The sequence below is a fragment of the Schistocerca gregaria genome, chromosome 7, assembly GCF_023897955.1.
Source record: "Schistocerca gregaria isolate iqSchGreg1 chromosome 7, iqSchGreg1.2, whole genome shotgun sequence".
Lineage (NCBI taxonomy): Eukaryota > Metazoa > Arthropoda > Insecta > Orthoptera > Acrididae > Schistocerca > Schistocerca gregaria.
Window position 1 is genome coordinate 96,248,694 of NC_064926.1, and position 27,372 is coordinate 96,276,065.

The 27,372-nt window shown below is 42.6% G+C and overlaps 1 protein-coding gene across 1 annotated transcript in view; it reads right to left on the bottom strand.

Moving 5' to 3' along the window:
- Window positions 1-13,059: 13,059 nt before the first annotated feature.
- LOC126281563 (leucine-rich repeat-containing protein 55-like) overlaps window positions 13,060-27,372 on the bottom strand; it is a 43,942-nt gene continuing 29,629 nt past the window's right edge. Inside the window, exon 3 of the mRNA XM_049980637.1 lies at window positions 13,060-21,336. Within this exon, the coding sequence (XP_049836594.1) occupies window positions 20,632-21,336 (705 nt within the window). The 3' untranslated portion in view covers window positions 13,060-20,631. The remainder of the gene's footprint in view (window positions 21,337-27,372) is intronic.

Below are 27,372 nucleotides of genomic sequence, written 5' to 3' on the forward strand. Positions count from 1 at the left end.
CATTCTGGGACGTTATAAATTTCACAAATAGCGCCGTGTAACATCAAGTTGTGGCAGAATTGTAACAAATCATCACATACACTGTGGTAAACTGCCAGATACATTTACACATTACAGCAAAATGCTAACACATTACCGCACACATCACCACTGTTAAACGATATTGTAGAAAACTGTCCAACATATTGTTGTATGCCTCCTGAAATGCCTGTTCTGCTGTATTCGTTGACATCTTTATATATAGAATCTTAAGCATAGCCATCACCTTCACTGAATAGCTCATCACAGTCTTCTCTAAGAAAATTTAGTTATTATTCTGATATTACACTTAGCAGATGGATTTCCTCTGTGAACCATGTATGCTGCTGTAACACATAACGCGTTATCACTATAAGCCTCTAACATATTAGAAATGATAGTCTTTTATTTGCCCTCGTTAAAATGCTGTTAGGTCCAATCTTACGATCTATTAACACAAGCACAATGGTAGCTGATACATTGACAACTACAAATTGCTACAAATGGCTGCAGAATCAAATCGGTGTGTAACAGGTAAACAGAAATTGTGCTCCACAGAAGAGGACGACTATGAGCAACTGTTGGATGAAGCTGCTAGCGACTGTGCTTGGAAAACTGTCTCATTTCGTGACTACATATAGATACTGGTAGTAGGAAGTTTTTACAGTTCCATAGGTAGAGTTATACAACACTATTGCAGTTGCAGAGGAAAAACGGGAAGTAATTCATAAATTTGTAATAAAATCCTTTATATCGGTACACAATACTCAGTACAATAGTTTCGTTTTAAATAGTTGTAATCACTAATACAGGTGATGTCTTTCATACATGGTGATGTTCACACCGCTTTAACCACCACGATTTCGCAAGAACTATGTCACCGTTCTTCTAGGGAATCTTATCTGACTTCCCAGAGCACCCTTCCACATGGAGTTGTATCATCCTGTTAATACCCTAGCAGTGCACCACTGAATTTGTTATCTATTGTCATACCTTCTTGATAAGGACTCCAAGCAGTGAAAACTACTCAATAACTGCGGAACTAGCAGCTTGTATGCGATTTCCTTTACAGGTAGATTGCATTTCCGCTGAACACATCTATGCGCCTTCCCTTATACTTACTTTATGTGATCATTCCATTAATTACTATTATCCCTAAGTATTTATTTGATAGTCTTCGCTGAAGGTGGCATGGGTAAAATACAGGAAGCGAAAGGCTATTTACAATTTGTACAGAAACCAGATGGTAGTTATAAGAGTCGAGGAACATGAAAGGGAAGCACTGGTTGGGAAGGGAGTGAGATAGGTTTACAGCCTCTCCCCAATGTTATTCACTCTGTTTATTAAGCAAGCAGTAAAGGAAACAAAAGAAAAATTCGGAGTAGGTATTAAAATCCATGGAGAAGAAATAAAAACATTGAGGTTCACCGATGACATTGTAATACTGTCAAAGACAGCAAAGGATTTGGAAGAGCAGTTGAAGTGAATGGACAGTGTCTTGAAAGGAGGATATAAGATGAACATCAACAAAAGCAAAACTAGGATAATGGAATGTAGTCGAATTAAGTCGGGTGATGCTGAGGAATTTAGATTAGGAAATGAACCACTGAAAGTAGTAAAGGACTTTTGCTATCTGGGGAGCAAAATAACTGATGATGGTCGAAGTAAGAGAGGATATAAAATATAGATTGTCAATGGCAAGGAAAGCGTTTCTGAAGAAGAGAAATTTGTTAACATCGAATATAGATTTAAATGTCATTAAGTCGTTTATGAAAGTATTTGTATGGAGTGTAGCCATGTATGGAAGTGAAATATGAATTATATGAATTATAAATAGTTCAGACAAGAAGAGAATAGAAGCTTTCGAAATGTGGTACTACAGAAGAATGCTGAAGATTTTATGGGTTAATCACATAACTAATGAGAAAGTATTGAATAGGATTGGGGAGAAGTTTGTGGCACAACTTGACCAGAAGAAGGGATCGATTGGTAGGACATGTTCTGAGGTATCAATGAATCACCAATTTAGTATTGGAGGGCAGCATAGAGGGTAAAAATCGTAGAGGGAGACAAAGAGATGAATACACTAAGCAGATTCAGAAGGATGTAGGTTGCAGTAGGTGCTGGGAGATGAAGAAGCTTGTACAGGATAGAGAAGCATGGAGAGCTGCATCAAACCTGTCTCAGGACTGAAGACCACAACAACAAATCATCACTTATCTTGTAATTAGATACTATCACGTTTTTTCTCTATTTTACAGCTATTCAGTATACCCAGATATCATCAAGTCTCAGTTTTCCACAGCACCGTGTGACTGTATAGAGATGATACTTTTTCCCATACAAGAGCATTGTGACTGAACAAACTAATAGTGCTGCTAAAACTGCCTGCTAAATAGTTTATATGTACTGAGATACAAGACATTTACCATCCAGTACATTACATTTTCTTCTGTCAGTTAACGTTCGTAGATTAAAGACTTAAAACGTATGAGGTAGGATGGTTTTAGAAAGCCTAAAACTCATTCTGTATGCTACACACAAAAGGATAATATCATTTGAATGTTTAAATCCACATCGCAGGATGTCCTACAACCCAGGTGGTGGTTTACCCATTCAAGATTCCTTTATAATGACGTGTGTGACGACTACTCTCACATTCATGACAGAAAGCAACTATGGTTAGTTGCAAATGTGTCGTACCTCTTCCCCTGTTCGGCCACAGCCTTCCAGAGAATTAAGATGTCTGCATCGACCATTTTGGTGCGTATGGAATGAGACTTCGCCTTTTGACATTACATGTCGCAGGTTGCTGTGGTGTTCTGACCCTGAGACATCCCATGAGATAAATGTCGATCGATGGATATGTGCGATCAATTTTTATGTCTTCTGCAATGCCTCCAGTCGGATGTATGGCTCTGCTATCTACCTTCGTTCACAAACGTGCGACAGTTGTCACCGGTCATGTAATATGTAGCAAGGCAGGTCTTCAATAAACCAGAAGGGCTACTCTGCCACGTCTAGATGTAAGTGCAACACTTCTTGGTGTGATTATTTCAGGATACTTCGACAACCTATAAACGGTGATTCTCAAAAGCGGCTATGAGGGCAGCTTCAGTGATTCCTTTAGGTTTGGAAGCAATGCGTACCTGATTTCATGACATGTCATTGGACATTGCTGTGGGTCTGAGGAACATTGACGTGGGCACTAAAGCTGGGTGAACCACCACCTGGGTTGTAGGACATCCTGTGATGTGGATGTAAACATTCAAATGATATTATCCTTTTTGTGTGTAGCCTTGATGAACTGGGTGTAACACAGCGACCGTGAGGGGTGGCGCTGTCAGTTTGCACCGTGTGGTGGAGACATCTATGCTCATTGGACGGCTGCTGGCAGCCAGGTAAGTTCTGCTGCTCATGACATCAGTTCATGATGTGGCAAGGAGAAGAGACTCCGCAGCATTTGCTGATGTATCATGTCGTTACAGGATGGGCTCCATGCTTTTGTGTGAGATGTTGCATAGGCATCCCATGATGAGAATCATCATAATGAACGGGGCTCTCATCCACTAGTTGGGATCCTACAGCTAGCACAGCAGGCCGTTCCTTATCTCAAAATTCTCCCCACAACTAGGGTGTCGACAATTAATCTTTTACCATATCATACTTTTTCGTTCACTGTGTTGGCAACATATTTAATGGTTCCTATTCGACTTGTCGCTTCATGAAACATGTTTAGCTCTCAAATGCAGAAGGTACACGCCTAATTCACGTAAGCTTCATGCAGTTTGTCAGGTCTAGGGGCCAGCGGAGGTTTGCTTGCTGCCAGACTCATTTTCAGGCAACTAGTCCTCTTAGTACATGTTTGTCCTTTCCCTATATACATTTTGTGTTAAATTTTTATGGATACAGAAGCAGAACCTTCCAGCTCCACAGAAAAGAACTTTTTTCTGAAATTTTTGAATTTCACAGAACTTTAAATTAGGAGAAATGGGGTATGACACCCTGAGAGTGAGTGGGTGATTGCAATTGTAATGTCATCACTGATAAATCGGAACTATTGTTTTAGGTTTTCGAGTATCCCATAATTATTTGCTTATAGAAAGTTTGCTAGTTCTGTCATCTTGGATTGTTACATCGGAGGAAATCTGACAACACCACAGGTGTGAAGTAGGCCTGTCTAACCCTGTAGGTTGTACTAGTAAGCAGTGACGCTACAGGCGTAAAGAAAACCGAATTTTAAACTTATGGGAAGAATTTTAGTTGCTTAATATAATTTATATCTAGAAAAACTAGTGTGGACCTGTTCAGACTCGTCATGGTGGACAACTTGCAAAAATGGTATTGGCCACCTGATTTTACTGGGTCCCATAATGGTCCGTAACTATTGCATCACTGTGACCTGGCATGGCTTGCAGCAACATATACTGTGGCCTCCAAATCTACCCTTCAGCTTAAACAAATAAATGAAACCATTCATATACTGCTACACACACACACACACAGTGGCACCGACTGGTCGTTGGGCTTGTAACCTGCCGTCTAGGGTGAGTGGACGTGGAGAAGGAAGACAGCTGTGCTAATTTCGCCGTCCTGGAAGTGAATTTTTCGCAATTTTTAATGTAGGACAAGTAAGCTCTTGGGTAATGAACCTGGGATTAAGTGCCAGCAGTTTCCTGTGGTTTTTAAGAGACCACAGTGTCTCTCTTGATTTGTCCTGTATTTGTTTGAATAAAGATACAGTTATCTCTGTTATGTCCTAGTAAAAACATGTTGTAAAAGTTTAATGATCCGGAATTTGAAACTGGTAATGTCAGTGATTTTCTACTTAGGACAAGTGACAATCTTGGATTCTAGACTTAGCATAACAACTCTACAGGCCGTCCCAGAGAGCTGTAATGTCACAGCTTTAAACACAGAACAAGGGCCATCTTGGTTTCTGTGCTAAACACCAGTTACATGTCAACAACACCAGCTGTTGCAGTATCCTATTCCGTCTTGGAATTGACAAGTGGGTATCTTGGATTTTTGAACTTACCACCAGCAGGACAGTGGCTCAACTTGGATTTTTAATTTCTTGAAATTTTACACTTAGTACAACTGGGCTTAGCCCATAAACTTGGAGTATATGAATTTTCTGCCAGTTTCTGAATTTACCATCACATTATATGCTTGGCAAATGGCGTGGATCTTCTGTGAAATCAGAGGTGTGGGTGGTGGTGGGGGGGGGGGGGGGGGGGAGTGGCCATGTACCTTGCATCACCAGAACTATGGCAACAATGCTGACGGGTTCAGTGCTCTCATTTACTCACTACTTTGGCCATCATCAGTTAGCAAAACTCATTCACTGTTTCCACTGTCTCATATCTTGAAACTTCTTTATTGTGTTTTTAGTTAAATTGAAATAACTGAAGTGCTTAATTTAATTTTTACTTGGACTTGAATAACTGGGAGCATGAAACTTCTACGTTATTTAATTCTGAAACTGCTGAGTGAAACTGAAGTACTGTCTCTCTTTATCATTTAATATCTGTCCTACAGAATTTGCCCTGACAAACAGAACTCAAACTGTTCCTATTCATTAATTACTCACAATATTCAACGATAACGTGATGTGACTATTTTAAAATTAACTGAAAAGAATGCCCCTGAATTAGAAGAAATCCTAACAAGAACCCATACGTATCATAAGTCACTTACATCACAGAGAATCTACATGACGAACTACTACAATGCAGCAAACACCAATAAAGCCAGCTAAATACACTCCTGGAAATGGACAAAAAGAACACATTGACACCGGTGTGTCAGACCCACCATACTTGCTCCGGACACTGCGAGAGGGCTGTACAAGCAATGATCACACGCACGGCACAGCGGACACACCAGGAACCGCGGTGTTGGCCGTCGAATGGCGCTAGCTGCGCAGCATTTGTGCACCGCCGCCGTCAGTGTCAGCCAGTTTGCCGTGGCATACGGTGCTCCATCGTAGTCTTTAACACTGGTAGCATGCCGCGACAGCGTGGACGTGAACCGTATGTGCAGTTGACGGACTTTGAGCGAGGGCGTATAGTGGGCATGCGGGAGGCCGGGTGGACGTACCGCCGAATTGCTCAACACGTGGTGCGTGAGGTCTCCACAGTACATCGATGTTGTCGATGTTGTCGCCAGTGGTCGGCGGAAGGTGCACGTGCCCGTCGACCTGGGACCGGACCGCAGCGACGCACGGATGCACGCCAAGACCGTAGGATCCTACGCAGTGCTGTAGGGGACCGCACCGCCACTTCCCAGCAAATTAGGGACACTGTTGCTCCTGGGGTACCGGCGAGGACCATTCGCAACCGCCTGCATGAAGCTGGGCTATGGGCCCGCACACCGTTAGGCCGTCTTCCGCTCACGCCCCAACATCGTGCAGCACGCCTCCAGTAGTGTCGCGACAGGCGTAAATGGAGGGACGAATGGAGACGTGTCGTCTTCAGCGATGAGAGTCGCTTCTGCCTTGGTGCCAATGATGGTCGTATGCGTGTTTGGCGCCGTGCAGGTGAGCGCCACAATCAGGACTGCATACGTCCGAGGCACACAGGGCCAACACCCGGCATCATGGTGTGGGGAGCGATCTCCTACACTGGCCGTACACCTCTGGTGATCGTCGTGGGGACGCTGAATAGTGCACGGTACATCCAAACCGTCATCGAACCCATCGTTCTATCATTCCTAGACCGGCAAGGGAACTTGCTGTTCCAACAGGACAATGCACGTCCGCATGTATCCCGTGCCACCCAACGTGCTCTACAAGGTGTAAGTCAACTACACTGGCCAGCAAGATCTCCGGATCTGTACCCCATTGAGCATGTTTGGGACTGGATGAAGCGTCGTCTCACGCGGTCTGCACGTCCAGCACGAACGCTGGGCCAACTGAGGCGCCAGGTGGAAATGGCATGGCAAGCCGTTCCACAGGACTACATCCAGCATCTCTACGATCGTCTCCGTGGGAGAATAGCAGCCTGCATTGCTGCGAAAGGTGGATATACACTGTACTAGTGCCGACATTGTGCATGCTCTGTTCCCTGTGTCTATGTGCCTGTGGTTCTGTCAGTGTGATCATGTGATGCATCTGACCCCAGGAATGTGTCAATAAAGTTTCCCCTTCCTGGGACAATGAATTCACGGTGTTCTTATTTCAATTTCCAGGAGTGTACAAGTTTCTAACTACTAATAGGCATGTGGTTAGCAATGGAAAGATTTTGTTGCTGAGCAAACAATACACATGCAGACCGTCCACTCGCATTAATACTGCAAACCTCCAACACTGGTAATTATTAACCTCTAACCTCCATCACTGCTGATGTCTCACTCTCAACGTACATCACTGCTGGCTTTTCACCTCGCAGTGCGATTCCGACCAGCCACAGTGTGTGCAAAGCGCTGTCAGAGATTTTGGTATAGTCTACAGCGCTGCCAACACACACACACACACACACACACACACACACACACACACACACACACACACAGGCACATACACACACACACACACACACACACACACACACACACACACACACACACACACAGAGGCTACTTACATAGCCTCCCCTGCTCCTCTGGTGTTAACAGAGCTCTTTATGTGTGTTAATATTCATGAGTATTTGTTGCAAACAATGTGTAAAACTGATCTCCTAAAAGCATAGACGATAATATAAATAGTTAAAAGCGATACAACTTTTTAAAAAAAATTTAAACTTTTTAAATTTTTAATTCTGATAATTCAAAAACTAAATTCTGTATTTTTTTTACGAACTGCTTATTAACTGATAAAAAGTGGAATTCTTTCCAGTAAGAGGTCGTGAGTTCATTTCTTAAACTTGCTACTAGAGCGTGTTGTAAGAGCGAAGAAAATGTTACTATAAATATTAGTATGAACACTTTAATACTTCACAAGTCATGGTGCTGTTGGGGACAGTATGCGCTTAACTTCCTCACTCTTTCAGTTAACGTACCCAGCTAGATCCAGGGGGAGCTGCTGTTCATCTTGGTGTTGTGTACCAGGCTTAAGGGTACATAACAGATTTTACGCCACCAGACAGACATAGGCACTCACCTTTCAGTTACTAGCAGCAGGCAGCAGATGGCGCTCACAAATTCGGATCACTTCCCGCTTCCGTACCACGCCGGTATGCACATCGTTCTAGTCCGCTCATAGTGTTGCCGGCCACAAGTGGAAGCGCTACCGAAGGTGTACTACAGCGATTCCACCACTGGCGGAGGTGGAAACCTGCCGCCAGCAGGCGCAAAACACGGCGTGCTGCGTACTCTCTCACAGTTGTGATTCTAGAGTTAGACGATACAGGTCTGGCCCTGCAGATAGGCCAGCACAGTGCATCAAACTGAGCTACAGAGCTCAGTTCTACGTGTGCCTTTCGGAAGACAACATTCCCACTTAACAGTCACTACAGTCAATAAAGATAAGCAGTTTAACAAGTTACCGATGCACAATAACAAAGGAACAGGACAAGTGTTGCGATCAAAAGATTTAGACGTCTGCTAATACATATGATACACTGACGATGGACTCAGAAAAAATGAGATACTGATCGTTAATAGAATCACATTACCGTTTTTGTGGTTTACATTCCTCTGGCTATAAAACTTCTTTCTTCTGGTTATTAAACCATCATGTGGATAAGGTCACAGTTTCATCATAGTTTAACGAGAAATACTACTTTTAAATGTTTATATTAGTATCAACGAAACTTTAAAAGCAGGGCGTTTGCAATTCAGAGACTAATAAATTCTCAAATAGTAGTAGCAATTTGTTTCTAGGAATTTGTCTAAGAACCTAATACATTAAAACTCACTTTTTGTGTCCATCCGTACTTTGTCATACATTGTTTTGGAGAAGAATTCTGCCTTGAGCAAACACACCTTTCTTCCCTTGTCACCTAGACAAGTTACAGTGAAGTTTCGCCAGCGTCAGTGGGTTCTCCTCAGTTTTCTCTCGAATAACGGGTACAGAATTGCATTGAAACGCAAAGGTCGTTTAAAAAAGCGTCTCATATTTCTACATGAGATGCTGTTGGTGAAAACTATAGGAAAAATTCCCGTAATTATCGTTTACAAACCAATATCTGTAGCCGGCCGCGGTAGTCTCGCTGTTCTAGGCGCGCAGTCCGGAACCGTGCGACTGCTACGGTCGCAGGTTCGAATCCTGCCTCGGGCATGGATGTGTGTGATGTCCTTAGGTTAGTTAGGTTTAAGTAGTTCTAAGTTCTAGGGGACTAATGACCACAGCAGTTGAGTCCCATTGTGCTCAGAGCCATTTGAACCAATATCTGTTTAGATATGGCGCCATTCTGCTTGTGACGACTAAAGTTTATTGTCTGGAATCACAAGAGATGGCACAGTAAATCTCCATAATAGGCATGTCCGCGCACATGCAGTTCATCGACAATCATGAGGTGAGGCGGGAATGTATGGGCAGGAGCTGACGGTGACGGACTCGTAGGATAATACAGGTCACCAAACGACTTTAACAGCTGCTGCATATCACCGATTTCTGCTCGATGAATGAATCACGATCGCTGGTGCGAAAAGGCTACGACTGTAGTTTATCCTCGTACACAATGGTTCAGCCGCCACCTTTTCCCCGGATCGTGTGAAAGTATCTCACCACAACGTTCCACAGGCGATGGATTGGTCGAGGTGATCCTGCAGCATGGCCTCCCTCTTCACCGGATCTGAATCTGTTGGATTCCTGTCTATGGGTACATCCAAAGGCGTTGGTGTATTCCCAACCCATCGGCAATTTACAGATTTTCCAGAATCGTGTGACGGTTGCATGGATGACAGTATGCATTTGAGAGAGCGCGTGATTGACTGTACAGAAGGGCTGAAGGATGTGTCTGGATGGGGCTGAAGGATGTGTCTGGATGCGTGGTAACCTCATGTGGCACTGCCTATAGTGTCTAACTCTTCGTAGCAGACAGTCGGGAATGGCAGGACAGATTGGCGCACATCTCACCAGGGACTCGTTTCTGGGCTACCAATACAGAAACTTTTCTCCTTTTTCTTATGGTTTTGACCAGTACTACCTCCTGTAGAAATATGTGACACTTTTTCAAAAACATCCTGTATATTTTTCAAAAGAGATGGCACAGTAAATTACCATCATACGCATGCGTGGGCACGTGCAGTTCATCGGCTATCATGGAGGTGAACGAGGAACGTATGGGCAGTAGCTGACGCTGACTGACTCGTTGGACAATACACATCATCCAACCTTTCACCCCTTACACGAGAGAAATTTAAAAAAAAAAAAAGCGGAGAAGTGTGTTTACTCAAGGCACAATCCTTTCCCGAAACATATTTATAAGAAGTTTACACTAATTGGTGAGTAATCTTACTCGCAAAAGTGAAATAAACAAGTAAATTCACACATAAATCCCAAAGCTATTGGAACGTTTCGTATAGTAACAACTTCATGTGTCCTCAGTTGCACTCTGTAGGAAATGCTGTAGTTTGTTGACAGTGCGATCTATTTCGGAGAAATACAATTTTCTCCTCAACGCCACCTTCTGCGACAGTGAGTGTCTCCCAAGATTTCAAATCAATAGGTATTACATCACTGAAATAGTATTTATACCCAGAAAAGAAAAATAGAAAAATTACGAAGGCAAAATGGTTTCAAATGTCAAGAACTGCATGACGACTTCGATTTCGAACAACGTTTAACCGAATGCCACTCTTCCGGCGATCATATGGAATTCTACCAGAAATACACTTCAACTTGGGTCAAACATATTACAAAATAAAATCTAACGTATACCTGAATATCAATTTGGCGATGATGGGGCGAAATAGAATGAAAACGAGTTCAATATGAGAACCAATGCTAGAAAATATTTACAAAAATGGTTAAGTTGATAACACCTTAAGTGAAATGAACTAATTTAATGACCTGTAATTATGTGTGCATTGAAGCTACTCACATCCTTCGTTCAACTCTGGTACGATTTTACTTACCCGTGCTATCCATGTTATGTGAGTGTATTATGTAATTTGACCTAGTGAATCGAAGCCGAAACGGCTCATTTATTTTCTGTAAGATCACCAACACTGTACACTAATAATTAATAAATGTTACAGTTTTACGCAATGAGCAATGGAAATACAAGTTGTTCAATTACTATTTTATTAGGTATTGTTGTATTTGAAGTTAATGTAATGTCACTGAAGTAGCTAAAATAAAGAAATATGGGAAATTTTATTTGTCCTATGAAATTAATATTAGCGCAAATAAAGTCATCAGCGAAATGAGATATATATTCAGAAAAGAAGAGTAGAAAAATATCGGGGGAAAAATTGGACGACAAGTCAAAAGCTGCATGAGGACTTCTACGTGTAACAACACTTAATCGAACGACTCTCTTCAGTCGATTATGCAGAGTTCTACCAGACAGGTAGATACCGACGACCGACGGAACACACTGCAACTTGGGCCAAACACATTTCGAACGTTAATGTAAACAATAATCGAACATCAGTGTAACTGATAAGGGAGCTAAATGAAAGGGAAACGAATTCAGTACAAAGACGAATACTAGAAAATATTTACAAAAATCTTTAAGTTGTTAACACCTAGAGTGAAATAAACGAAGTTATTGACCTGTAAGTCACAAGCTTTTAAAGATGAATGGCAATGACAGGAAAGAAGCATGAGAATTCTCACTATATATTATGTACCCGCATCTTTGCAAATTTGCTATGAAACGACATTACAATATCATGCAGATAGAATTTAATGATTTTGTTGGTAATGAAAGAGCGAAAAATTACAGCGGTCGACAGACGGGATACTTTATTCATGTGTCAAATGAACTTGGTGCCAAATTCGTAGGCATGGAGGACACGAAGATATTCTTGGTATGAATAGTATAATTTCTCATGTCACTCGCACGATTCCGCTGTCGGTTGCAACGGTTTCCGATGGAACTGAACGAAAGGCATGGAGACTTCGTATATTGCTGCAAAGTACATTGGTTAAACCCGCCCGGTTAGCCGATCGATCTAACGCACAGCTTTCCGGAGTGGGAAGGAGCGCCTGGTCCCCGGCGCGAATCCGCCCGGCGGACTTGTGTCGAGGTCAGGTGAAGAGACACATTGTGACCCACAGTCCAGTTGCGTAATCAAACTGACATTAAAGAAACCACGAGGTTTGAAGAATATATTGTGACCTTAAAAGAATCACAACGACGATGCCAATATCACACTTGTTTTAGAGTTGTTTCCGAGACCGTTTCAGTTGACAGCGCCCGTGTGCATGTGCAGATGTAACTGATTGACCTACAAGATAAAGTAGTTCTTTTTTTATAGATAAATCCCTTTAACGTTAATACTCTCCAGTAGTTTCCACATCTCTATAACGAGGTTGCAAAATTTCTATAATACTTCGACCAAGACATGTGGGCGAAAGGCATTTTTTCAATTATTAAACTAAATAACGTGGAAACCTGAGCTCGAAAACCTATGAAATTCCCTGGGTCTGTTCGTATTCTGACAGCTTGTACGAGATAAAAATTATGTCTTCAGTGCACAAAAAATAATTAAATAATACTGAAATTAGTTTTTTTTTGTGATCTATGTCGTCGAGAGAAATGAAATATAAAACCAAGTCGTACACTATAAGACTGAATTGCCATTTAAACATGGCGCATACTGGGTTTTTCCCTCCTCACCCTCTGACAGTGGGGCTTTGGGGTGGGGAGAACATGCCAGCCATGTTGGGCGCTATGGCACTCGTGCCAGGGCATGGGCCGCGAGCCGAGTTCTTGGCCACCCCTGGTGTAGAATATAGATACTCATATCACTTGTTCAACCCTGGCACACTTTTACTAGTTCATCCTGTACATACTCGTATAGTGTGAATGGTTGATCTAGTTTGTTGCAGTGAGTTGTGCCCAAAAGGAGTAATTTATTTTCAACTAGGACTGTACACTGTTAATGAACGAACGAATATTATGAGTTTGAGCAGTGAGATGGGGATAACATGTATTCAGGTACAAATTTATTACATATTATTGGATTTACATTTGATGAGATATCCCAAGAAAAAAAAAATTAAAATATAATTAAGCTATGAAATTTATGTCTATATAACAGTTTCAATAGCCCAAACACCAATATAAAATTGCTAATTAAATTCATTTTGCTGTTCTTTGAACCAGCACTTGTGACTTTGGTAACTGACAATATCTTCAACATCATATATAGAAAAATACAATAACTTACTACAGTTTCATATTTATAGAACTTTGTCTATTCAGTCTTCATGAGATGTAAACAAGAACAAAACTAAATTTTAAATATAATAGCCTGTTCTTTAACTAATTTGTAGTTTTTATGCAAGTAAAACAAGTTAAACAACTCGATACCAAGCAAATATTTGTTATTGACTTAAATTATCACAGTTTCAACCACTGAAGAGTTTTTTCCAGGGAGTTTTGGGACATTCACTAGATTAGTTTCACATTAAAGAATCAGTTGAATTTTGTGAATATAATCCTTACTTCATTATTATTATTACAGTTACCGCCATAGAAATCAGACGTTGAAAACTGGCCGTATGAGTTGCACGTTGAGCACTACTGTGTGTAGTGTTAGTATTGGGACAATGTACATCAGTCTACGTCTGTTGTCTTCAATCGGTAATGTCCGAGGTTATTTCACAACCAAAAATGTTAACTCTCCACAGTGGCATATCTTGTTAATTTCATTCAGATAACTTGAGGAATTCCATCAAATAAATATCACATGTATAACTATATCAAAGAACTTTGATATATATTTCCCAAGAAATACTATTTACACATATCAAAATAGATACTGCTGGTTAAGACTCCACTGACATGTAAAAATTGAATACTTTGGTGTTAAGAGTCCATTTGAAATAGCAGGGAAGTTTCAACTCACAAGTTTTACAACAGTACCTACAAAATTAATCAAATATATACATAGAGCATTTAGTTTCACAGATATAAAACTGTGTATTGTCACGTACTTTGTACATCATCAGAAATTGTCTGAACCACTGACAGTGGTGATGTATTTAGATGTCGCCATTTTGCTGCATTATAATGAAGGTTAAATGTAAATTTTTAACAGCGTTTCACTCAAGAGCTCAGGATTCGAATGTCCAACAAAAACCACGAAATAAGTGCAGGGACAACAGTTCGTTTCCAAAACTATGTTGTCCAGTTCTAGAGCTGTAGGTTCATCTGGATAATAAATTCCTTTTACCTTTTAGTGTTCCTGTACTATACGGTAACACAAGTTTTACGTAAATTCAGCACAAATACACAGATTTTCGACGGTTGTAAATACAAGGAACGTAGTCTACTCAAAGCTACATGAGCCAGTCTAACGCGTTTTCCTATTGAAAAAAAATACATATGTTACAGAAATGTTACGAATAAGAATACATCTGAACAAGATTTCTCTTACTGAAAACTTCTTTTCTAAGCTACAGATTGCAGATTGACTTTATTATGTCAAGCTACAGAGTTCGTACACAGATAATTAAATACTTTGTCATTCAGTATTGTTAGAAGTAACAAATCTTCTTACGATCAAGTGAAAAATGAGATATACTGATATTCGAAAATGCTGGACTGAACTTTGTGTAAAAATCTGTCTTGAAATACGATACAGGACTGTAATTAAAATTATTTTTTTGTTTTCTTTGTCACTGTAGTAGGCTGCTCCAGGTCGTGTGCCGACCCGCAGTTAACAGTGGGCGTGGGTGGGGAAACAGTTGACTCGCGGGCACCCGGGCTGCAGTGTGCTCTTCAGCACTGCCCTGGTCGCGTGCCCTCGGGCTGGAGTGACCCAGTGGTTTGCGCATGCGCAAGACTAGTGCAATGTGGCTACCCTGCGGGTAACCTGACCTCGCTGCGCATGCTTGCCAGTCACCTTACGGCCTCTCCCTCAGCGGCCTTACAGCACGGGGGCACCGCTGGAACAGCCTACAGTGGAGCACGCATCTCTCTGAGAGTAGGTGAATGTTTGTTGAGGGATGTGTGATGTTAGCGCTATTTTTGCAATACGTTACAGCGAGCGTTCGTCAACAGAAAATTGGTAAGAAAGCTTAGAAAAAAATACCTTTCCAATTTAATTTTTCTGATAAATAATTTGACATGTTTAGCATAGACGTAGACGTCATTTATCGAATATGGTCAGCATTACTATTATATAATCGTAAGAAGAGATTTTGCTTTTGTATTAGTCCAAGTGAGATTTTATCTTCAGTATCTAGCAATAAGGAACTTACTTTCAGCAGTAACAAAACACGTAAGTGTTTCAGAAAAAAAATGTTAACCATAAAGCTACATAAAATCAATACTTAAATAAATGTTCAAAACTTTGTCGCCGAATTAGGAAATAAAGATGAAAATATTTTATTTGTTGTTTTTTCCATTTAAAGAGATGAAGCTGTTATGTGTCTGCCAAAGACATTTGGAAATTGGGAAAACTGGTTTTGAACTACATATATGCCTCAAGACTGTCGTGTCGCATTAGCAAAATATATATCAAGCATTGCGTTTCATGCGTTCTGTTTCTTAAAACGCTTAATTGTTATCTATGTACGAGCAAAGAATCTTCAGTTTCTGAGTGGGCGTCGCACATTCAGCACATGGGCAATGTCGGAGGACATTGCACGGAGCATCACAGTCACTTCTGGCGCTTATGGCAGAAACAGCAGGAGCTCTAAATGGCAGTGATACCAGCACGTGCTTCATCCCGTAACAGGGCCGGAATTTCGGACGCTGCCATACTTGACCGCAAGCTGTCAGACGACGTCGGCCTAACTGGTTTCGCTGTGAGGCTCGGCTGGTTTCATCGTCTGCCCTAAGATGTTGCAGGACAGTAATACGATTTGATCACGAGGTCAACACACAGCTTTCACGGCTGTGTATTCAACATTACAAATTAGATGTCGGCTTCTCTTTCGAGAAACTCATTATTTGGTGCTCTTTTCTTATTTTCGGTTTTACTTTTTTTCTTCTTTATTAGAACACTCGATCATACGAGGACTGTTCGCGCTGTAGCTAAACAGGCTTATCGTGTCCGTACATGGACTTCTCACAAAGCCACTGCATTGTGAAGGTTCCATACTGTATGCCACTGCTGCTCAAGGGGAAGTGGAGCAGCGAGAAGAACACAAAAATAATGATAATGGTATGAAATCTGCACTAATTTTATATTTACAGCAGTAGCTGTTTGCAGCTCATTAGTTTTAAATTTTTCCCAAGGTTAAGACGATTTTTTGTATTACTGTGGCCGCTTTCGAGCAGCCTGGCAGTATGGTCAGGTTTTAATATTTTATTGTCTCATATTAGCCAAGTCTTTTGTGAATCACGCAATTTTACTGTACAACTTTTATTTTGTTTTCTTTTTAATTCTAAATTCGTTCCCTCGCCTGCAAGAATTACACAGGCGCGTAGAGGAAGACAGCTGTCTCTGTGGCAGGGCATGGTGGGCTCGTAAATGTAATGTTTGATGGATGTGCTTGTAGTAGGTGGACGTTTGAGGCTTTCGTGTGCGCAACATCTCAGGCAGAAGGCTGGCACCATTGCAGCCAGTATTCTACTTGGGACGTAAAAGCACTGAAGACCTCAACAATATCTGACTTCATTTAATTGCGGTCTCATGGCAGACGAGCTCACCAGCATTCAGGTGGAATTCCGAAATTTATCTCTGACCACTTGCCACTTTCAATTAATAATTTCTATATTCAGTGTGGTGCTGCATTGGTGTCATGCTGGCCACAGCAGTCACCCACAGGATATTTACGGGCCAGCCATGTCTGTTAATCTGGCCGTTGGGCACTGCAGTACGCTGTTGTCCCATTCTAGAGCTCAGTGGTCCAAGATAGCAGCACGCTTCAGTATGAGGCGAGTTTCACACATGGGTACATGACAAGAATCGAGCTCTTGTCACACTGTATCCAACCAGGACAAGTATATATGCCACCACTTCTTTCACTGGCACTGTGCATTTGTCAACACCCGTCACAGAGCGGTTACAACAAGTGTTACGGAAGGTCCCTTCAGACTGCGGCCTTTTGCAACTGCGATAATCGCACTTCTCCTCTACATCTTTGGCACTCGAGGAAGGACAGAATTTAGGGGAGAGGAGAAGGAGATATCTTATAAACTACTAAGGGTCAAGAACCGAAGAAGGAGTTGTCTGTATCTTTGTGGTGTGCTGTACCCAGTCTGACGTTGACTGATTTATCGATAGCATAGAATTTTCAGTACCGTATTCTTAATAGTAATTTAGTTATTTCTGCAATGGAATAGCTGCACCAGATTAATTTTCTGTACATCGATTATTAATCTGCGTTACGATAGAAAGTGCTCAGAGCCCTTCGACCCAAACTTATAACGTGCAGCTTTTATAATTTTTGACACTGTATGGAGTGGAATTGGTGTTAATAATTAATACTTGTGTCGTATATGGATCTTACGATGTACATTCAACTGGCCACGATCCTTTTGCGAAACCTCCGACGTTTTGTAGATACAGGCCCCACTTACATCTGATAGCTCGAAAGGAACATTTAGGGACTGCATAACTGTGTTAAAACATTTTGCTAGATTCATAACAAAGGAAAATTTTGCACCATCGGCTGACGTACCGAACGATAGACGGGTGTAATTTAGGACTGTAAGGCGGGTGCCAGGTGAAAGTGATTCGGCATATAGCCTAGTAACGGCGTCACAAAAAAGGCATTTTGCTTGCAAAAAATGAGGTAGAAGATTCAATTTTATCTTGTGTACGGAGTTAACGCTACGTTGAGTCCAAGTTTTCGACCTCAGAAACCCTCGGTACAACTTTTTGTGGCCAAAAAAACCAAAAAATATTGGCACTTTTTTCAGGTTTTCGTCTATTACTCGGAAACAAAGCAGCGTACTGAAAATGTTGCCCTTACCTCAAAGAAACCGAATTAAATTTTCGCCGAATGAGCTACTGAAATACCAAAATAGGAGCAGTCGTTTGGCCGGAATGAGTTGTCAAGTTTCGTTCATTTTTACCAGCTTAGCTAAAAAGTCGGTTCCAACGCCTGTAATTCAAAAACTGCTACTGCAGTTCAAAAATGTTGAGTTATCAAAATTGTAGAGTGTGAAATTTCCTGTTACAAGGCATCTACTTTTTCTGTTTTTGGCACTATTAAGCGTTTGCACACTTGAAAGTCAAAGGAATTTCAGTTTGTTGTTTCTTTTTAAGTTTAAAATAAACTCTAGGTAAATAAGAAAAGAGTTGCTTTGTCACATTCATTGATTTCCGAAGAAAGGTCACGGTCATTTCTATCTTCACTATTGAATGGGCTCAGTACAGTCATATACAACAGATCCGGATCAAGACTTATTGTCGACGCTTTTAGTGCAATTGGATGCGCAGCTCCAATAATAGAAGCTTCCCTATTTGAGACGTCCTTGACTGCGCGACTTGAGCAACCTAACCATAACCAGCGAAGGATTCTTCCAGCGCATCTCTGACAACGCCGATTTTAACATCTGCAAGATTGACGGGTTGAATGCTTTCCTTTCCACGGGAGGAATCATGGCAGTCTCTCCCTGCACCGCTGTAGAGTCTGACAATAACAATGGATCGGGAAATTAAATCGTTCAACTCTTAAATTTTTGCCTATGTAAGAGGTGCTACGCAAAGGGGAAGAAACTATTGTGAAAGAACTGGCCGTTTAGGGACACCGCGTTCTTCATCAGACATCATTTTCGATGAACACACAAATGCTCCAGTCGCACAAGAGCATAAGAGCAACGAGAACGACTTGCTTTTAATGTTCATGAGGAAATTTGAGGATGTAGGTATTCAAGTGTTACAGGGAGAAGAGTATGCCGATTCATTAATTGTGGAACAGCTCTTTCCCAAGTTAGTGAGTCTGACAATGTGGCAATCATAAGCGAGGACATAGGCGTGCTTGTTCTCCTAGCCGGTAGAGAAGACTTGTAGAACAACCCATAGTTTCATAAACTGGGAAGAGAGAGTGTGGTACTCTAGTAATTATATCAGTTTCGATTCTGGATCTGCACTTTTCTGCCTTGCCTTCACAGTACATGATAACAATCCTCTTTTTTCTTGGCTATGGAAAAAGGAAATCACTAAACCATATGGAGCAACAGCCACATCTTAAAGTGCAAGCTGCTGAATTTGTTAAACCGTCAGCCTCTCAAGACTTAACAGCACAGGCAGTAGAACAGCTGATGTTTGCAATGTATGGGAACTACAGCTGCGCGGCTTTGGACGACCTCAGGTACGAGCTTTTCGTAAAGTCTGCTCCGAGAAAATCTTTCAAACACGAAAGGCTACCGCCAACATCGCACGCAGCGAGGTGGCACTCACTGTGATCCTACCATGAACTGTAAGTTTGGCACGGGCAGAAAACTGATCCGTTCCAGTGCGGCTGGAAGATATCTGCCTAGTTTCCCATGACGATGACGAAATATGCGGCTCCAGACACGCTACTGAACATGGTTTTCTGTGCACGCAGAACGAGGTGGACAGCAGCATGTGGATGTCCCAAATTTGGACTGAAGTGCTCAATGGTGTACAAACACTCTTATGGCTTATCTTGCGAGAACGCTCAGAAACTGGACCCGGCAAGGATGTAGAGAAGGTAGAAGACATGTTCCAGGTCGAGGAAGCTGGTCACACAGGAGATCGGATGCTGGGAGCGGGACATGCCGGAGTCTCCCAAACGATGGCGATGGAATTGAAACTTGATGAAATGTTAATTTCTGATATATTATTGTTTTTTTAAATGTTGTCATACCATTTAATTTCTTCATTAGTACAAATTTTTATGTGACTCATACGTCCATTACTATTTACTTCGTTTTCATTTTAGCCACCGAATCATACCAATTAAGACATGTGTAAAAACGAATAAAAACATAATTGAACGGAGAAAATTAAAAATGATACACACGCAGAACATCTCCTCACTGGAGATTTCATTTCATTGAATAACTGCAACTTCAAAGAAAAACAATAGAATGTAATTACTTTGGCTTTTAGGTGCACAAACGTTTAATAGCGCCTAAAACTGAAAAACTAGATGGTTTTGTAGTACGAAATTCCTTACTTTATAACTTTGATAACGTGACATTTTTCCTTTGGAGTAGTCGCTTCTGAGTTACAGGCGTTCGAGCCGACTTTTTAGCTGAACTGATAAAAATGAATGAAGTTCGACAACAGATTGCGGCCAAATGGCTGCACCGATTTTCTCATTTACATAGGTCATTCAGGTCAACATTTAATGCTCTTTGAGTTTGGTTAGGGTAACATTTAAAGTAGGATGGATAATTTCCGAATAATTGGCGAAAGCTTTAAAAAAAGTGCCAAAATTTCTTGGGCTTTTGGCTGCAAAAAGTTGTCCCGAGGGTTTTCGAGATCGAAAACGTGGATTAAATGTACTGACAACTATACACACGACATAAAAATATGAAATCTTTTTTGCAAGCAAAACGTACCCCGGTACTGGAATAACATAACGGCTCTCCCCGTCACCTGAGGAAATGGTTGCCAGATAGCTTAAATGCTCGCAGGAGCTGGTCGACTTGCTGCTTGTCCCGAATTCGTGTTTGTAATTGGTATGCGAACTGTCTGACTACCACCTAGAATCTCGTATATGTGTTCCTCTTGACGTTGACCTCTTTCACACGCTTTGCGAATGTAGGTGAGCAGCAACGCTGTAAGTAGTGCTGTAACGACGAGAAAGACCCACTGTGCCAGGGTGGGGATGAAGGTCACCTCTGTGTATGTGAGAACTTCGCCTGTTGCCTGCTGCTCGGCGGGGTCCCGCCCGCTCCCAGGGTCTCCCACCTTATTCACCTGCCGAGTGCCTCTCGTCGTCGTCGTCTCCTGGGAAGAGCACTCCGTCCACTGGAACGTCAGATCGGCGTCCAGCAGTATCAGATGGGGGATCGGTTCAAGAATGCACTCGGGGACGAGCTGGAGGTTGTTACCCCGCAGTCGTAATTCGCTGAGAGCCGGCACCTTGGAGAAAACCTGGTCCGGTAGTTTGCCGAGGCTGCAGAAGGACATGTCGAGGGCGGACAGCGAGCTGGAGACCAGCATGGGGCCCCGGCCAGGAAGCACCAGCGGGTTCCAGGACAGGTCCAGAAGCTCCAGCCGGCGGCACTCTGCGAACGCGTCGCGGGGCAGCACGTTCAGCTCGTTGTGTGAGATGTTGACCTCCTTGAGGTCTCTCAGCGCGTAGAATGCGTCGGGGGATATCTGCAAGGAAAGGTACCAGAAGTGACGTTACACGCTGTCTCTCGTCCGCATCTCGTGGTCTAGGAGTCAGCGTTACTGTCTCTGGATCACGGGTTCCCGGGTTCGATTCCCAGCTGGGTTGGGGATTTTCTCTGCCCGGTGACTGGGTGTTTGTGTTGTTCCCATCACTTCATCATCATCCTCAGTTGTGAGACTAGATTGGTGTGTGAAAAGGAAATTGACTGTGTAAAAATTGGGAATTGTACGGGCGCTGATGACCACGCAGTTGAGCATCTCACAAAGCAAACATCATCATACAGTATCTCAAGTGAAAGAACGAATTGTGGCACATTAATTAAGAGATGTTTCTGAAATTTGCCTGAATTACTCCGCAGGCATGTCCTCAAGCTATGATATCATAATTTTTATGTTAATTTATTCACCACTTATGGCAAAAAACGTGATGAAAGACACACGACAAAACTACAAAACTATATCTTAGTTTCGAACGTACGACATTTTGCTATTTTGTAATTTTTTGGAACTTTGGTCCAGGAAACAACCATTTAATGATGTTACCATATCGTGGTCGCATATAAGTTGTTACTACTGAGGACAGTGTCCTCCACACCAGCGTGGATGGGCCTGCTCCATGCCAGCGTTACCTGCATCGCCAATGAGTGTAGATCTGATGACGATCTCTGTAGTACTTCGAAAGCGGTCATCCACAAACAAAAAGTAACAACTTACACGTGGCCACGACTGTGTTTAATAAAGGAATTATTGTTTCATCAAATTTAATAAAAACTGTAATGAAACGTACCATTAGAAAATTTATGAATGATTGTGCTGGTAAACCTCTTACGTTATTCGATTTTCAAGCAGCTGAGAAAAACTGAACGTACTCAGACATTTCTCTCTTTACTTATTATGATCATCACGAAACTGACACACAATATTTTTAGCGCAACGCAATCTGACTTTAAAAAATCCCTACAAAAGAATGGCCCTGACTAACAATAACCAATACCGTTCATGAATCACTTACCTCACAAAAATCTTCGTTACTCTAACTACTGCAATACAGCTAGCGTCACTACTGCCAGATAAAAGATTCCAACTACTGAAGTCACTAACTATTGATAGGCATAGATAACAAATGGAAGATTTTGATAGAGAACAAACAATGTATTTACCTTAATAGTGTTCAAAAGTCTTACAAAGTCACTCTCTCTGATGGACACACGTCCAGATCATCCGCCCACAAAACTCCGCCATCTCTCTCCCCACATCCACCACTGCTGGCGGCTCACCTCCAACTGCGCAACGCTACGCGCTGTTAACAGCCAACTGCCCAACACTACAATGGCAAATATTCCAACAATGCAAACTAGCCACCGACTGCACACAGCACAGTCAGTGATTTTCATACAGAGCGCTACATGATGTTACCAACATAAAAACCTAAACAGCCTACTTACAGTGCTATTACTCTGTGCGCAATATCCTGCAGGTTAGTTAAATTGTTTGTTTTTTGATTTTGGATAAGAACCCCTGCAGGCTTTCCGTCATAAGACACATCTAATTTTGGAAGGATCAACATTAACTCTTTGGATGCGACGCTTAATAATGACTCGTCGATTGCTTCATCAATTTTTCCAAAAAAATATAAAAACTCTCTTATATTATAGGCCGACCGAGGAGAGTGGATCCTTAATAACCACCATTTAAATTATGCAGCTGCGTGAGGAGGTTTCAAAAACAAAGGAACATAAAGCAATAGCGACGGAAGTTGTGCGTCTTGTTCCCACAGCGCAGCCACAAAATACCATACACAGTGTCACAACCTGCTTCAGTCATTAGTACATAAACCCCTACTACATTCTGAGACAGCAGGATGACATTTGGTAGTGGGAAAATGTGGGGCGCCACACCAAAATTGGTAAAATCGTTTCAGGCTTCCAGTCTAATGGAGCATATTAACAAACTGATGGTGAATCGAAGTCAGTGGATGTCAGGTGGCTAACGCTGTTCCAGCCCCTATTGCTAATTGTCAGTAACTCTGAATCACTGATTCGACATCGGCAATGACCAGCCAGGGACGAACGGTGGTTACTCACTCTCAGAGGTAGACTGTCCTTGCCGCAGCCATGGTGAAGTTCTACACAGGCCATCCGAGTGTGCTGTGTGACGCCTCAGACCACGTGGATACCGATCGCTGATCATCACGGGAGAAGGCTGCAGAGAACAAGACAGCGTGTACACTGAACTGGACATGAGTGGCGTGATGTAGGAGCCGATCAGGGCTAATGTAGCTTGCTGACGTGTTGTGACGACACCATGAATGCCGTTACGTCCTCCAGCATCTGCAAAATCGATGTCTTTGAACGAGGAGGTGTCTATGTGCCGCTGTTAAATGTACACTGATAAGCCACATCATTATGACCACTACCCAACGCGACGTTTGGTGCCAAGCACGTGACGCGCTATTGAAAGAATGTTAGCGGAGCAGACACGGAAGGGGGATCACCCTAGTGAAGATACGGGCTGCAAATGGTGAACGCCATTCACATAAACAACTTTGCCAAACAGCAAATTATTATTACGCAGAGCCCGTGAACATCTTGAAAGCGGCGAAGCTGGTCGAATGTTGACTTGCTACTCTCGTGAGCGTCAACGGAAAGAGGTAAAAGGAAAGTGAAACTACCTCTAGGTGCTAAATGGTTGGACGTCCACGTTTTTTCACAGAAGTTGACGTTCGGAGGTTTGCCTCCTCTGTAAAGTAGGATAGATGGTGATCTGCGGCATCTCTGCCGAAAGAGCACATACGTTTCTGAGAACACCGTTCATCGTACATTGTTGAACATAGATCCCCGCGGCAGACCATCCTTACGTGTCCACATGTTGACCAAACGGTCAGCCGCTGTGGCCGAGCGGTTCTGGGCGCTTCAGTCCGGAACCGCGCCGCTGCTACGGTCGCGGATTCGAATGCTGCCTCGGACATGGATGGGTGTGATGTCCTCAGGTTAGTTAGGTTTAAGTAGTTCTAAGTATAGGGGACTGATGACCTCATCTACATCTACATCTACATACATACTCTGCAATCTACAGTATGGTGCTTGGCGCAGGGTACCTCGTACCACAACTAGCATATTCTCTCCCTGTTCCACTCCCAAACAGAGCGAGGGAAAAATGACTGCCTATGTGCCTCTGTACGAGCCCTAATCTCTCTTATCTTATCTTTGTGGCCTTTCCGCGAAATGTAAGTTGGCGGCAGTAGACTTTAGATGACCAGAGTCAGCTTCTTATCGAATAGGAGTCTGAAAAACTGGGACTGTACAATGATATCCACACACTGCGTAATAATAAGCCATGGGAAACTGGCCTAAGCAGACACCTTTTGGATGGCACCTCGGAGCTTGCATTCAGCCGAACGCTACAGACCGGGAGCTGTACCAAATGTAAAAGTCACTGCCAAGCAACATTGCATGACCAAAGGTCTGATGGAGATCACGAATCTTTGATGGTTGTGAGGAAAAGAAACACTCAGCATAGAGCAGCGAAGGATGCCATTTTCTTGGACTCATGAGGCACTAAGTGATGTAACAACTCTAAACCGAAACAATTGGCAAACAAAAACTGATGAATAATAATCAGAAAGGGGCCTCAAAAGCCTCAGTTCAGGACATAAAAAGTCTAATGTTACCAGTGGTAGCGTGTAATGTAGGTAAAAAAGACGCGAAAGAGGTGCTGGTCTCTAAAAAAAATTGTCAGATTGCTGTTTCCTACCTAAACAAATGGTTGATTGTGAATCATCCCACTGAGAAGCCACACTGATTCACATTGATAGGGCAACAAAAGGCCTTCCAATTCAGGACTCAACATAATCTTCCAGGATCATCAGAAAGTAGTTGTCGACTGATGTTGGATTTTTGCATGGGTGAAACATTGGGACGATGATACTATCTCACCCTTGTGATAGGAAAACAACCTCCAGCCAAAGACCCTGAGGACTATGAGTAACATTCAGATGTAGGATCATCTGATTATGAATGCCTTTATGCTAGCACTCTGGTCAAGTGGTCTAGTGACAAACATATGGAGGTTGAAGTGTATTATCATACAGGGTGAGTCACCTAACGTTACCGCTGGATATATTTCGTAAACCACATCAAATACTGACGAACCGATTCCACAAATCGAACGTGAAGAGAGGGGCTAGTGTAATTGTTTAATACAAACCATACAAAAATTCATGGAAGTATGTTTTTTTTAACACAAACCTACGTTTTTTTAATGGAACCACGTTAGTTTTGTTAGCACATCTGAGCATATAAACAGATACGTAATCAGTGCCGTTTGTTGCATTGTAAGATAAGTTGACGCTTGAAACCTCCGACGTTCAGTTGCGTATTGTAACAAACACGGACCACGGTCGGCGAGCAGCATCTGCAGGGATATGTTTACGATGACGACTGTGTTTTGCGAGTGTGGCTGTAGAGCACTGTTGTGGTTTGGTCTACTGTCGCAGTGCCCGCATGTAGCGCTTGCTGCTATTGTTATTCTGCATTCGTCTCCGCACGCAGACCAGCTGTAGTACACCGTGTTACCAGACGTCTGTGATAGTGTAGTGTTGTAGGAACTGTGATCATGGTGTATTCGAACTCTGAAAAGGCGGAGATGATACTCATCTATGGCGAGTGTCGGCGAAATGCAGCTGCAGCCTGCAGGGTGTATGCATAACGGTACCGGACAGAGAGCATCCAACGTGCCGCGCAGTGTAAAACATCTACGGCCAACTGTATGCAACAGGTATGGTCGTAGCACGCAAACCCAGGCCCATCACAGGAGAAGCGGGTGCAGTTGATGTTTTAGCTGCTGTTGCCATGAACCCACATATGAGTACACGGGACATTGCGAGAGCCGGTGGACTGAGTCAAAGTAGTGTCATGCGCATACTGCATCGTCGCCGCTTTCACCCGTTTCATGTGTCGCTACATCAGCAATTATATGGTTATGACTTTAATAATCGATTGCAATTCTGTCAATGGGCATTAACAGAAAATGAGTTGCAATTCTACCTGTTTACTAATGAAGCGGGTTTCACAAACGACGGGGCAGTGAATCTACGGAACATGCATTACTGATCCGTGGACAATCCTCGCTGGCTCAGACAGGTAGAGCGACAGCGACCGTGGACTGTAAAAGTATGGTGCGGAATCATTGGGGACCACCTCATTGGTCCTCACTTCATTGCAGGGGCCCAAACATCTGCAACATACATCGCGTTTCTACAGAATGATCTGCCAACGTTGCTCAAAAATGTACCACTGGGAACTCGACGTGTGTGGTATCAGCATGATGGTGCACCTGCACATTCCGCAATTAACACTAGGCTGACCCATGACAGGATGTTCGACGGACGTTTCATAGGACGTGGAGAACGCATAAATTGGCCAGCCCGTTCTCCTGATCTTACACCTCTGGACTTCTTTGTGTGGGGTACGTTAAAGGAGAATGTGTACCGTGATGTGCCTACAACCCCAAAGGATATGAAACAACGTATTGTGGCAGCCTGCGGCGACATTACACCAGATGTACTGCGGCGTGTACGACATTCATTACGCCAGAGATTGCAATTGTGTGCTGCAAATGATGGCCACCACATTGAACATATATTGGCCTGATATGTCGGGACACATTCTATTCCACTCCGTAATTGAAAACAGAAACTACGTGTGTACGTGAACCTCACCCCTCATGGTAATGTACATGTGCGTCAGTGAAAAAGACCAATAAAAAGGCGTTAGCATGTGGACGTAATGTGCTGTTCCAGTGTCTTCTGTACCTAAGGTCCATCACCGTTCCCTTTGGATCTCGACGTAATTCGGTGCTCTCCGATACACACGATCGAACAGCGGAAGAGTGGTACTCAAGCGTCAACTTTAGGTTACAATATCTCCGGATGTAATTAACATTTTACAGTGCAACAAACGGCACTGATTACGCATCTGTTTATATGTTCAGATGTGCTAACAAAACTAACCCTTTTCCATT